The 15120-nt window shown below is 35.2% G+C and overlaps 1 protein-coding gene across 12 annotated transcripts in view; it reads right to left on the bottom strand.

Moving 5' to 3' along the window:
- The window catches only part of LOC115216158 (sickle tail protein-like), a 460762-nt gene extending 445977 nt beyond the window's left edge, over positions 1-14785 (bottom strand). For 9 of the 12 annotated variants that reach the window (XM_036506378.1, XM_036506375.1, XM_036506376.1 and 6 more), the window contains exon 1: positions 14648-14785. In XM_036506378.1, coding sequence (XP_036362271.1) covers position 14648 — 1 coding nt within the window. In that variant the 5' untranslated portion in view covers positions 14649-14785. The remainder of the gene's footprint in view (positions 1-14647) is intronic. The other 3 variants (XM_036506380.1, XM_036506379.1, XM_036506381.1) reach the window with 2 other exon arrangements.
- Between the last annotated feature and the right edge of the window lie 335 nt (positions 14786-15120).

Raw genomic sequence — 15120 nt, 5'->3', positions numbered from 1 at the left:
GAGCGCTAAGAGTACCATACGGGTGAGATCGGGGCCAGAGCAACAAGCTGGCCTCCGAGCCGATGGCACATTAAAAACACCATTCAAGCGTGATCGTTACCTGCGTCACCTTACTAGCACTTGTGCTGATGGCATGTGAAAAAACATTCGAGCAAGGTCATTGTCAGTGCCGCTGGACTGGCTACTGTGCAGGTGACACATAAAAAGCACCATTTGAGCATGGCCGTTGCCAGTACTGCCTGACTGGTCCTCATGCCGGTGGCACGTAAAAGCACGCACTGCACTCTCGGAGTGGTTGGCATTAGGGAGGGCATCCAGCTGTAGAAACTCTGCCAGATCAGATTGGAGTCTGGTGCAGCCATCTGGTTCACCAGACCTCAGTCTATGCTAGCATGGAAGGCGGACATTAAACGACGATGGTGATGATATATATATTTATATGTAATAAGGATAAAGTCATTATTTAATCATTTAGCAGTGGCCAGCATACTGAAATACCACACTGCTTAATTTATATTAAAATTACAATAAGAGCATTGAATAATTACATCAGTCTGCTAGAAACAGACACCAAATGGTCTGTGAACCACTAAAATTTTTTACTCCATTAAAAGGTTGTAAGCGAGGAAAATAGAAGTGAGGATTTATAAAATAGATTGGATAGTACCATAACTATAGATTTCATGGTTTGAGTTACTAAAACTTTTTCTGATTGTTAGTGGTAACACACCTAATGTAAATAAAGGAGAAATACTTACATACCACCGTTGGCAGGGTCAATATACATGCATTTCACACGTATCCATGAATTTCAAAATTCAAGCATCTATTTCAACCATGCAGTTATTTACTCAGAATAGTTCTGCACCAAATATATTATAGGAGTGATTTAATATATATTTTTATTTAATGATTTATCAGTGGTCAGCATACTAAAATACCATAACTGTTTATTATTTTAGTGGTTCATAGACCCTTTGGCATTGTAATTATTCAATGCCCTTATTGTAATTATATATATATATGTCTTCTATATACATATAACAGAGAGATTCTGTCTGTCTATTTGTCCCCCAAAGTGAAACAAAAATCAGACACCATCTCTTTATGATTTTCTTTCTCTGTCTTCTCCCTTTATATTTTCTGTATGCCTGTCTCTTTGCTTGTCCTGCAAAGTGAAACTAAATCCAGATACCATCTCTCTGTGATTTTCTTTCTTCTCTATCAGTCTATTTTCCCTCTTTCCTTCCCTCTCTCTCTCTCTTTCTCTTTATTTTCCCTTCCTTCTTTCTCTGTCCCTCATTCTTTCTTTCTCTCTCTTTTTCCCTCACTAAAAGAACACACACACATCTTTCCTAATCTTCTTCATAATTACAACAATACAGATTGGATCGGTGAGTGAGCTATCCTGGCTCCAAAAAGGTTGCAGTACATAGCATTAATAATATGCTATTGAATAAGCTTCCAGGAGAAATATTCACATAAACTCAATTGACAGTGTTGTTGATGATCAAGATAGTGTTAACTACCCCATTGAATTTTTGAACTCACTAGAACCACCAGGTACAGCTCCTCACTGTCTTCAGCTGAAAAAAGGACCCCTTATTATACTACTGTGTAATTTGTCTCAACCAAAATTATGCAATGGTACAAGATTAATTGTGCACAAATTTATGAGGAACTGCACTGAGGCAAATATTCTCACTGGTTGTGGTAAAGGTGACACCATCTTCATTCCTCACATACCAGTTATACCATCTAATGTCCCATCCCAATTTAAACGGTTACAGTTTCCTCTCCGAGTTTCTTTTGCCACGAGCATTTATAAAAGTCAGGGCCAAGCTCTAAAAGTTGCTGGTTTGCAACTTCAAGAACCATGCTTTTCACATGGCCAACTTTATGTAGGAGCATCATGTGTGGATGCAAAAGCAAATCTTTTTGCTTATTCACCACAAAATAAAACAAAAAACATTGTTTATAATGAAATATTCACTCTTAATGCGGCATGAATACTTCAATAACTTAATTTCCCATTACTATCATTACATTCAAGAATGTAATGATAGTAATGTAATCCAGGTTTAGTCCCCATTAATGTGGGTGGACGGATCTACCTCAATGCCATAGCAACTGCCCTCACAGCATCTCGCCATCTTACCCAGTTCTGGGCATCCTCCCTTCTCAACCCTCCCAATCTCCTTCTCCACCTGTTCCCTCATGTTTTCCTCGGTCTGCCTCACTTTCACAGTCCATTTACCTCAAACTCAAGCACCCTCCTCAGAACATGTCTTTTTAGGTTTTTTCTAATGTCTTTTTAGGTTTTTTCCCTTTCCTTAATTTTTGCTACTGACAAATACTTTTTGACAACCCAGATTCTTAAAATGAATATATTGTCTTTCTGTATGAAACAAACTATATGAATAAAAATAATTTCAATCCATATTAACATCTAATCTCTTCCATTTTCGAAAAATATAATTGAATTTGTTGGACTTTGTTTTATACATTGAATCATATACTTATGTAAATTTTCATATCTATGCTAATTTACACCAGTATGAAGAAACAATGTTAGAAACCTTTTGGAAACTACTCCAATTAAAGGACAAATTGACATTCAACTATTTTAGAAAATAGATATATCTACAGATATATGCACATATTAACTTATATTATATATGTATATATCATCATCATTGTTTAATGTCCACTTTCCATGCTGGCATGGGTTGGACAGTTTGACTGAGGACTGGCAAGCCAGATGGCTGCACCAGGCTCCAATCTGATCTGTAGTTTCTACATCTGGATGCCCTTCCTAATGCCAGCCACTCAGAGTGTAGTGGGTGCTTTTACATACCACCTGCACAGGAGCCAGTCCAATGGCACTGGCAATGACCTCGCTCAAATGTTGTTTTTCACATGCCACTGGCACAAGTGCCAGTAAAGCGATGCTGGTAACAATCATGCTCAGATGGTGCTTTTTACATGCCACCAGCACAGGAGCCAGTCAGCGGCCCTGGCAATGATCACGCTCAGATGGTGCTCTTAGCGCTCCACTAGCACAGATGCCAGTCATCCAGTGCTGTCATTGAATTTGATTTTGATTTCACTTGCCGCGACAGGTCTTCACAAGCAGAGTTTAGTATCCAATGAAGGAATGATACACATAAGTAGGCTGGTTATTCCACTGGCATAGGCCATGGGTTATGGTCTCATTTAGTTTGCCGGGTCTTCTGAGGCACAGTATATTCCCAAAGGTCTCAATACACACATATATGTATGTGTATATATATATATATATGTGTGTGTATAAAAAAGTGCCAATCTCTAACTGTGGACATGGGATGAGGTGGTGAAGCATGATCTTTCAACTTTGAACCTCACAGAGGCAATGACTGGTGACCAAGACCTTTGGCAATATGCTGTGCTTGAGAGGACCCATCAAGCCAAGTGCACTCATACTCGTGGCACATTAAGAACATTTGGACGTTGGGCCTCATGAAGGTAAAGTGACTAAGTTCCTTTCAAGTGTTGAACCTCTCAGAGTTAAATCTCTCTGCAGCCTGAAAGATATTTCATTATCCAGGGAGCAAGGATAGCTGAGTGTGCTGCCCAAATAGACAAACCTGTCTACCACTTTCAGAATTGTTCCATCAACCAAGATAGCTGGTTCCACATATGGATTTTCTGGTGCAGGCTGGAACATTACAACAGTCTTGTCCAAGCTAATGCTGAGTCCAAATGCCTTGCAAGAAGCAGAAATACGATTCATAAGTATTTGCATGTCATCCACTGTATGAGTGACTAAGTCACAGTTATCTGCATCAAAGAGGTTATGAATAAGAGACTGGAAAACTTTTGAATTGGCAGCATTCCATTCAGTTTTATCTCTTACACACAGCATCTGATTTTTTCTCATATTTGTTGTACACAAATTGACATTATACATTCAGTTTCACCTCTTTCAAGCTTTTGCATGTCCTCTGCATTCACATACACACACACACACACACAAGAAAGAGGGAGAAAGTTGTGTTAAGATGACTCACTGTTACTGCTCTGTTTCACATGAACTATTTATTATAAAAAAATATTTTGAGCATTTGCATTTTTAAAAAATTGTATTGAATGGAAATTAATAAAAGAATTAAATTATAGAGCAGACAAGAATTAAATAGTTGTCAAATAATCTACAATGATTCACAAATATTCATAGTATCTGATTTATTTGTAGTGCACTTAAGTAGGGAACTATCAGTTTACCAGCAACTCATAAGAAGCTGAATACTTTTGTAGATGAGATCTAGGTCAGTTGTCTAATATTACCAAAAACTAAATACAAAATTATGTAATAGAATAAAAAAGCTGCTAAACCAAATGGTTACATATGCAAAAGAATTGTTAATAAGTGAACAAAACCAAGCTTATTGAAATCTACAGCTCCAAAATTTTTGTTTCTATTTCTTTGTTCAAAGCAGTTTGTAAATAAATGTTATATGTAGGATTAAAAGAGCTTGGAATAGGATTTTTTATATATTATATAAATATTTTAAAAATGGTGAATTGCTTGTATATGAGTATATATAATGCACACATTATAAGGATCTGTATAAAATAATGCAGACCTAAAGGTATAATTTATAAAAGTATAATCACAGTGTTTATAAAGGCATTTTATTGGCCTCAGAATAAGTGAAGTCAAATGGATGTAAGGGAAAGCAAGGGAAACTTAATATATCACAAGTAATTTTTGTTGGATCACCTTTTTCTGCTATTGAACACTGTTATACACATATATACACATCTGAACAAGCATATATATGTGCTTGGTGTAAGATTCTACATAGTTTCCATCTACCGTGTTTCACTTTTAAGGCATTGGTCAACCTGATGTGATGGTAAAAGATATTTGTCCAATGTTTATATGATTCTACATAGTTTCCATCTACCATGTTTCACTTTTAAGGCATTGGTCAACCTGATGTGATGGTAAAAGATATTTGTCCAATGTTTATATTTTTGTAAAATGAAATCACACGGTTGTAAAACGAACTTCTTAACCACACAACCATGTTAAAAAATTGGAGTTTACCTCAAATAGGATGCTAACCAACAACTATTCACTGACATGTCTACTCTTCTACAAAATTATGGAGCTTTGTGCACACTGCATATTTGTTCTGGGCTGAGTCACCCTTTATTAGCCAACCTCTTTTTTATTAAGTACATGCTACTCAGTAGACAACACAACAACAAAGTGCCAATCAAGGGCTATTCATACCATGCCACTGGTACTGCAGTGAAAACACAGCCAAGATACATAGCTCATTTAATTTTTAGTTTGGATTTCAGAGTTGTTTACCTTCACTTTTACATTAAGAATTATTCATTAAAGCTAATGATTTTTGTTTTCAAGGCAGAAGCTGGCAGAAATGTTAGCATACTGGGCGAAATGCATAGCGGTATTTCATCTGTCATTACATTCTGAGTTCAAATTCCACCAGGTTTGACTTTGCCTATCATCCTTTTGGGGATCAATAGATTAAGTACCAGTTGCAAACTGGGGTCAATCTAATCGACTGGCCCCCTCCCCAAAAATTTCAGGCCTTGTACCTAGAGTAGAAAAGAATATTTTTTCAAATCCATTTTTTTTTACCAATCTATCTGCTATGCATTAATTGTTGTTATACACTGCAATGTATATTTATTTGTCATCGCTTTCATTTTTATTCGAATATATTTATTTGCCATTACTTTCATTTTATATCATCACAAGTATATATTTTATTTTTATCCCTATATATTATTAATTTTTATATGAATGTTTACAGACATAAGTTACGTGAGAATTTAGTTTTTGTAAATTTTTATTTTTTATTCCTATTTTTTATTTTTATTTGTTTTTTAAAATGTTTTATTTGAATTAAATTATGGCTTGCACAGTAAGGTCCGGCGAACCTATTTACACATACACATACTTATATATTAAAATTAAAATATAGTATTTGGTATTGAAATATGATAGAGTTATTTAGAGGCCTGATGATTGGGGTTACATTTTAAGAAAGGTTGCTGTAAAATACTGTGTGCTTAAGGAACAGTAAAAGAACCTCAAGAAACACGTGTAGCCAAGAAATGAGTAGTAAGTATTAAATTAGATTAAAATTCTTTTATATGGTGGGATGAAGGGGACTACTATCTCTAAATAAAAAATATATATATTTCCTCATTGAGAATAATTTGAACCCCTGTGATGCCGGAATTTTTATTCCTTAATAAATAAAGTAAGATATGTATATATATATTTAATTCATGGCTTTAAAATACAGACAGTCCAAATTGTTTCTCTTTATAATTTCCAAATACCTTAGGAATGAGAACCCAGGTTCGAAATTTCCCCAAGACACCTGATGAAGATTTATATGTTTATATCAGCATAAACGTTGTGTTAACAACAAACAAGATGAGGACAAGTATCCATCAAATGTAAATAATATAAATAATGTACATAATGTCTCATCTCTTAAATATAGAACTGTAACATAGCATGGTATGTAAAAAAATGTCACATAATTACTATTATTAGAAGTAAGAAGGTCAGGCTTGTGTAGGATGAAAGATTGCAAAGATAAAGTACTGTACAAGTAATTGAAAACAATTGAAACTGAAAATAGATAGGTAAAGAAAAAATGCATGGACAATTTCAAGGGATGTTGAAGATAAGATAGACAGAGAAAAAAGATGGCTGTAGATGACTAAAAGTGATTTAAAACCGGAAACAGAGGCTCTAATCTATGCTGCCCAAGAGCAAGCACTAAGAACAAACTACATAAAATACAGAGTAGACAACACATCAGAAAGTGATAAGTGCAGAATCTGTGGACAAAATGGTGAAACTGTATGGCATATTACCAGCCAATATACACCACTAGCCCAGAAGGAATATAAGAGATGCTACAACAATGTATATTTCTTTACTACCCACAAGGGGCTAAACACAGAGGAGACAAACAAGGACAGACAGACAGATTAAGTCGATTATATCGACCCCAGTGCGTAACTGGTACTTAATTTATTGACCCCGAAAGGATGAAAGGTAAAGTCGACCTCGGCGGAATTTGAACTCAGAACGTAACGGCAGAGGAAATACGGCTACGCATTTCGCCCGGCGTGCTAATGTTTCTGCCAGCTCGCCACCAATAAATATATGCTACAACAATATAGCAAGGCTTGTCTATTGGACACTTTGCAACAAGTATGGACTTGACAGAGGAAAAAATTGGTACAACCACAAACCCGAAGGCATCATCTAAAATGATAATGCAATAATTCTATGGGATTTTATGATTCAGTGTGACCATGAGATAGAGAATAGGAAGCCAGACATAGTCTTAATTGAGAAAGAAACCAAACTCTGCTGGATCATAGATATAGCATGCCCAGCTGACAACAAGGTATGCGATAATGAAGAAAGAAAAGTCAATAGGTATGACAGGTTAGTTTGGGAGGTAAAGCAGTTGTGGTCAATGAAAAAGGTGATAGTGGCACCAATAATTGTCAGAGCCCTGGGAACAGTGAGTAAAAACCTCAAGAAGTACATGGAACAAATAGGGGATACAATAAGGGTGGAGCACTTGCAGAAAACAGCACTGCTTGGAACCGCTCGAATACTCCAGATTGTGCTCAAAAAATAAGGGGTATTACCTTAGTTCACTGGTATTGAAGAGCTGACACTATAGTACATCTCCAGTTATTAGAATCTGTGCAAAGGCAATAATAATAATAATAATTTCAAACTTTGACACAAGGCCAGCATGTCTGGGAGAGGGGTGAAATCAATTAAATCAACCCCAGTGTTCAACTGGTACTTATTTTATTGATGCTGAAAGTGAGGAAAAGTAAAGTCAACCGTGGTGGAATTCAAATTCAGAATGTATAGATGGATGAAATACTGCTAAGCATTTCACCCTGCATGCTAACAGTTCTGCCAGTTCACCACCCTAATAATAATCATCATCCTCATTATCATTGTTGTTTAACGTCTGCTTCCCATGCTCGCATGGGTTGGACGGTTTGACTGAGGACTGCCATGGGAGCCAGTCGTACTGGCATTGGCCACACTCATATGGTGCTCTTTAAGTGCCACCAGCATAGGTACCAGCCAGGCGATACTGGCATCAGCCATGACAACAATTTCACTTGCCTCAACAGGTCTTCTCAAGCACAGCATATTGCTTGACAATTGAAAAATACTCTTAAATGGGCCAGTTATGCGACACTGGCATAGGCCACAGCTACAATTTCACTTGGCTTGAGGATCTTCTCAAGCACAGCATATCTCCAAAGGTCTCGGTCCCTTGACATTACCTCTGTGAGGCCCAACATTCAAAGGTCATGCTTCACCACCTCATCCCAGGTCTTCCTGGGTCTACCTCTTCCACAGGTTCCCTCCACTGTTAGGGTGTGACACTTCACACAGCTGTCCTCATCCATACATAACACATGACCATACCAGCACAGTCATCTCTCTTGCACACCACATCTGATGCTTCTTATGTTCAACTTTTCTCTCAAGGTGCTTACACTCGGTTGTGTATACACACTGACACTTTACACATCCAGCGGAGCTTACTAGCTTCATTTCTTTCAAGCTTATACATGTCCACAACAATCACAGCCTATGTTTCACAGCCGTCTAGCATAGCTGTTTGCACATATGCATCATACAGTCTACTTTTCACTCTGAGTAAGAAGCTCTTTGTTACCAGCAGAGGTAGGAGCTAATCCTTTCTGCTATAGGCACAAGGCCTGGAATTTTGTGGGAGGGGACAAGTTGATTACATTGACCCCAATATATCACTGGTACTTAATTTATTGACCCCAAAAGGATGAAAAGCAAAGTCAACCTTCGTGGAATTTGAAGTCATATTGTAGAAATGGATGAAGTATCACTTAATATTTTGCCCTGCATGCTAACAATTCTACCAGCTCACTGCTTTAATAGGGAGGAGGAGGAAAAGCTTATTGTATAAAATGCTTAGGTGCAGTACAACTTGTCAGAAAAGTGTGAAAGCAGGAACAAAAAAAGCATGAGTATGTATGTTTGTGTGTGCCTGTGTTTGTATGAATAAGATTATATTTTCCCTTATCTTCAGATGCAATTGTTGATTGCAAACAAGGATTTTACTGTTGATGCAGATGATGTTATTTGCTTGTGTGAAAGATTTTTCAAGTTTTTTTTTTATATGCCTTGACATGTTCTGCTGTCTTTGTAAACAAAAGGTTCATCCATACAGTATTGTTTATTTCCAATTTTTCATGTCACTATGTTCAAGCTGTTTGTTGTTTGATATACTGGTATTATGTCACTTCAAAATAGATAAGAATTGGTTCGGATGGTTCTCTTATGTGCCACCGGCACTGGTATCACAGCTACAATTTCCATTAATGTTGATCGATTTCAATTTTGATTTTCACTTGCCTCAACAGGTCTTCACAAGTAGCTGTGTTAAAAAAACTCACTGCATAAAGTTCTGTGGTAAGATCATATTGTATAAAAATTTGTCATAAGACCACATTCTACAGAACAGTGATAAGATTATACTGCACAAAGATCTATGGTAAAATCAGAATAACCTGTTTGATACCAACCTGCTTGAAACTGCCTCAGGTTTGAGGATTCAAAGTTTTAAAGTGATCTAAGTTAAAACCTTCCATCAAACTTTCTGTAGTAATTTATGTTCCAAACATCAACTTAATATTGACAAAGTTATTTCACTACATTCTTTATTTTTAAAAGTAGTTGAAAGAAAGACAGTGTATTTCAACAGAAATATAGTAACAAAAGAGTTCATATAACTGTGGTTAGATTATACCATACAAAAATATGTTGTAAGACCACATTGTACAAATAATAGTGGGTCATCAAGATTGATAGTGAGTCCACTTGATCAGCTAAACAACAACTGGTTAAGAATTTAAACAAACACAGTAGATGCAGAGCAAAGTTAACTCAGAATATACAAAGATAAAACTGAACATCATAAAGACTCTAAACTACACTATACTATTTATAATGACTAATAGGACCCATGGATTTTCCACTACACTTTTCACTGGCTCAGTCCAAGTTATTTACCAATTGAGATTATTTTAATTTCTTTTCATTTCATTTCAATTCAGTTACCTATCTATTTCTATATCTATAAATATATCTCTCTTTCATCATATCTATTGATATATTTATAAACTCACCTACATATCCCCCTATCTATCTATCTGTCTACTTCATTAACTATCATAGCTACTTTCCTCATTTGCTGATGTATGTATCTGTTTACTTATGAAACTGACAAGCATTTAACCTAATAACAAAAAAATAAATATCAGGACCCCAGCATGGTCACAACCTTTTGTCTAAAACACATAAAAGATAGAAATGTAACAACCACAACTATTTTCTAACTAAGGTTATTTCATTTTAATTTAATTACCTATTGATATATCTTTTAATTCATATGTCTTCATGGCATTGTTTCACCATGTTAAACATTTCAACTGAGCCAGAACTTAAAACAGACACTAAAGGTGAATCCATTTTTACTATAGTTAAACAGTTTTTGACAGATAAAGAAATCCCTATGAACAATATCTGTCTATATCCTTTGCAAGCAATAATTCTTGCACAATTTTCTGATCTTTAATAAAGCGAACATATTCTAAAAGCAGTGCTTCATTGTCTGGGAGAGTCGACTCATCCAACTGTAAACCAAATTGTCAATTTTTTAAGTACTGTAAATAACATTTCTTCAGTGTCCTCAGCCATTTCATCAATTCTTCTTTCCACAGAATTATTACTAAGTGGAATTGTTCTGATAATTCAACTTGGGGAAGGATGATGTACTATTGTGCTAAGAGCTGGCAAAATGAGTTATTCTCCAATTGTATAAGGTTTCCCTGATCTGACAAGTGTATCATCACATTTCTGTGATTGGTTTGTCATAAGGGAGTGAATAGATTTTCTGTTGTGAAATTTATCTAATAGAGTTTTAAAGTATGACAAATCTTTGTCTACTTTATGTAGATGTATCTTGTTTAAATGATTGGAAAGCTTAAATAGCTTCTTGGCTCATTCAAAAAAGCTTTGTCACAAAGAAGACACATTGGCTGTTGTTTGTTATTAGGAGCAATAATAAATCCAGACTTCAAAAATCCAATGCTATACTGTCTGCGTTTTCACTTTAATGAGTTTCCTGAAATGATTATAGGTGAACTCAAGCACTGAAAATAAATTAAGGTAGAAAAAAAAAATTACCAATATTTTCAACAATCACCATTAACTCTTCAAAAAACTATTGAGGTGCAAGAGTGCTTTTTTTCCCTGAAATAATAGTACTTTGTTGAAACAATAAAGAGTTTATGATTGAAAGATTAATTGTTATATGAAGCTTTTACAATTATTTCTCCTACTAAATCAGCTGCTTCACCATTGTAAGTGTGAACCTGCCTAGTCTATGTAGCATCTAGATAAATATGGTTAGAGGTAGAAGCACATTAATCTATTTAAAAGAAACTGGAAAATTAGTTGAGTGACAATAGATAATTGAGAGACAAATTAAAGTATATGATAGAGAGATCCACGGACTTAATGCATGGCATGTTCACAACAAGCAAGGTGCTAAATAACCTTTCTCTATCAAAATTTCCTATTAATAAATTTCATGACTATAATTCCAGTAAGAAAAGATAATGGAAAATGAATAATTAAAAATAATCTCCAAGCAAAATCACAATATTTAAATAATTCATTGAATGATAGTAATAATAATAATAAAAGAATTTGTTGTGATTAAAAAAATTCTCAAAACTTATTCTCAACCGGATATAATACGTGTAGAAATTAATTCGGTACGCCAATAAATAAATAACAGGTGGTCATCTTTTTTTCAAAAATACTTGTTAATTTTTATAGTAAACTTATTTACAAAAATAAATTGATCATTTTCCAGAGTTTCATGGTAGTAACTGGGTTGGATTTAGACATTGGGGGAGGGGTACTTCATGTTTGGTAGGCTCCTCCAAGTTTCCCGGGAATCTCCAAGTTCTCCTCCCCTCCCTTCTCCCTTCATTTTTGCAGAAAAAAAGTGGCTTGCAGCAGGTTTGGAGGTAAGATACATTGAAAGCACTCGAAAAACCTGTGGAAAAAGATTATTTCACACAAAGGTATGAGCAGGTCCTTTACAAAATATTTACCAATTATTTTCAAGGAAACGGAAAGCACTACAAATGCTTCAGAAAAAATATAATTTCAGGGGAAAATATGTAAAATTTGTCTCAACACACGAGTTCACATCAAGAATCTTGCAAACTTAATACAAACACATAGTATTACGGAAAAGAAAAAAAAATGCTTACTCCCCTCAGGATTAAAATTTATATTTTGACTTTATTTGGCTCTATGAATTAATTTTTTTTTAAATGCTTCCCTCTAATGCTTGATACATGACAATAAAAGAAAAATTGGAAAATCCTAACCAAAACAGAGAAATTCTAACTTAACAAAAAATATAGAAATAGAAAGAAAAGGTTCTGTTTTCCAGAGCCAAAACAAGAGTTTTTAGCTGAGGTGTAATTTTATAATTAAAACAAATTCAAAATGTAAATTTCCGAACATACGACGTTATCTGGTGTGCAAATGGGTACAAAACCTAAAACAAATGTGTGTGTGTGTGCATGCCATGCAGAAAAGAATTCAAAACTGCAACACACATACATGCAATCATATACATACAAGCATACCCATACATATGCACACATTCACAAACACATACATATCAGCCACTCCCAAAAGCCAGTTTCATCAAAAATTCTGACCACCCTTCTTTATTTGCTCACAAACACACAATTCAGCTTCTCACTTTTATTCATTGCTTTTTTTTTCTTTTAGTCATTTGTCAATCTGTTTTTTTTTTTTTGATTTTTTGTTTTGGGGCTTCCACCTTAGCAACACCAGTTACACATGGTGCCAAGAATTTGCTTGGTTTCACCAAAGTAGTAAAAGTGATTTTCAAATTTTTTAAAATTTGAAAGGGAAAGAAAGGATAAATGCCCACCGCCCACCTGAGTATAGTCACTATCCCCGCCCCCAAATGAAATAAAAACTCCCAGTGTCTCCTTTCAATACAACAGTGCCCACAAGGGGGCACTAGCTCCCACATTAGAGAACACTGCTCTAAACAATATTATTATTGATAATAAATAATGGCAATGATTTCTTCCAAAAACACCCTGCATGTAACATAGTCAATTATCTCAATGCTGGCAGAAAGATGACATTAAAGTCAACACCATAATTAAATACAAAGCATTTAAACTGTTACTCTACTGATTCTGACACTGTCTTACAATAATAATGATTTCTTATATCAGCACAAGGTCAATAATTTGGAATGGGGAAACAATAGATTGATTACATAGACGTCAGTGTTTCACTGGTACTTATTTCATAACTCCTGAAAGGATGAAAAGCAAGGTCAACTTTGTCAACATTTGAACTCTGAATATAAAGGCTGTAGTTAAATATCACTGATTCTAATATGGGCACAGACCATAAAAACTTAGGGAGTAAGCTGATTAGACTGACTCCACAAAATCTCTAGTATGTTATTTTATCAAGCCAGAAGGATGAAAGGTAAAATTTAACTTGGTAACATCTGAACTCAATCCCTGCAAGACATTTTCTTTAGCTCTCTCATGATTCTGCTCAAAGCCTGATGATAACAATAAGAATAATAATTAGATGGAAACTAATCAACTTTCAATGCATTACATTTGTGCAGGTGGCACGTAAAATGCACCAATCCGACCGTGGCCGATGCCAGCCTCGCCTGGCACCAGTGCAGGTGGCATGTAAAAAGCACCCACTACACTCACGGAGTGGTTGGCGTTAATAAGGGCATCCAGCTGTAGAAACATTGCCAGATAGGACCGGAGCCTGGTGCAGCCTTCTGGCTTCCCAGATCCCCGGTCGAACCGTCCAACCCATGCTAGCATGGAGAACGGACGTTAAACAATGATGATGATGATGATGATGATTTAAGTTCTAATCTTCACATATTTTTATTTCATTTTTTTGCTTCTTATATTAATTATTAATGAGAAGTTTCACAAAATAAAAAGAGTTGAATGTCTAGTATAGTTATATTCCAGATATTCCTGCTTTCAGCTTGCAGGTAGAAAGTATAGAGTTTAAGTTTCAGATAGTAAGATAAAACAAAACACAGCAATGATGCTATGTTCTCAAGTGTAGAACAGCAGAAACTGTTTGCTGAAAAGTGATAGTTTACCTGCTTGTTAGATGATATAGTAACCAGTCAGTATTTGACACTTTACATGGAGAAGAAATAAATATTTGTATACAGAAGTGCTATTGTTTATATGAAAATAACTCAGTGTATAGAAAATATACACCTGCAACTTATGAATGTTAAAGAGACTGTTTTTTGTGGATGTTTTTATATTTTTTGTAGTAATTTTTGTTTATGCTTATTATATTTTTCTTCTATTTTATAATTTTTTTTCCCCTAACATTTTAACAAAAATAAATAAAATAAAATAAAATAAAAGATTTTTATGGGGATATACTTACTTGGAGAAATTTACTCCAGAGTCAAATACAGACTGTACATTATTAAAATCCAAAAGCTCCCTTCACCGAGCAGCTAAAAAGCTAGTGAAAAGATGGCACTCTTTTGCTCTCTCATGCAAACAATGCTAATAGAAGGTGAAATAGCTATGTTGGATGAAGCAGCTTCAGGCATCTCACTGACTTTTCAGGTTGGCAGCTCCCCAAGCATAAGCAAGGCCAATCAGAGCGAGAAAGTAACAGTTTTATACATAACTTCAAACTGTGTTACTCGCTAGCAGATATTGGCACCCTCATAGAATAGATCTCAATAGTTAGGAATGTCATTTAACTGTACAGTCTCTAGTTTCAGATTTGTGTTCTTTTTACGCAAACAGGTTTATCAGATAGGTTTCTTTGATACATGAGATTTGTCAACCCTGCTCTGAATTACTGCATTAACAAATATGTCACAAGCATTTACCAACCAGCAAAAG

This window comes from Octopus sinensis, linkage group LG10, assembly GCF_006345805.1.
Source record: "Octopus sinensis linkage group LG10, ASM634580v1, whole genome shotgun sequence".
Classification (NCBI taxonomy): Eukaryota; Metazoa; Mollusca; class Cephalopoda; order Octopoda; family Octopodidae; genus Octopus; species Octopus sinensis.
Note: the sequence above shows the minus strand (reverse complement) of the source record. Positions and strands in the feature narration are given on the sequence as shown.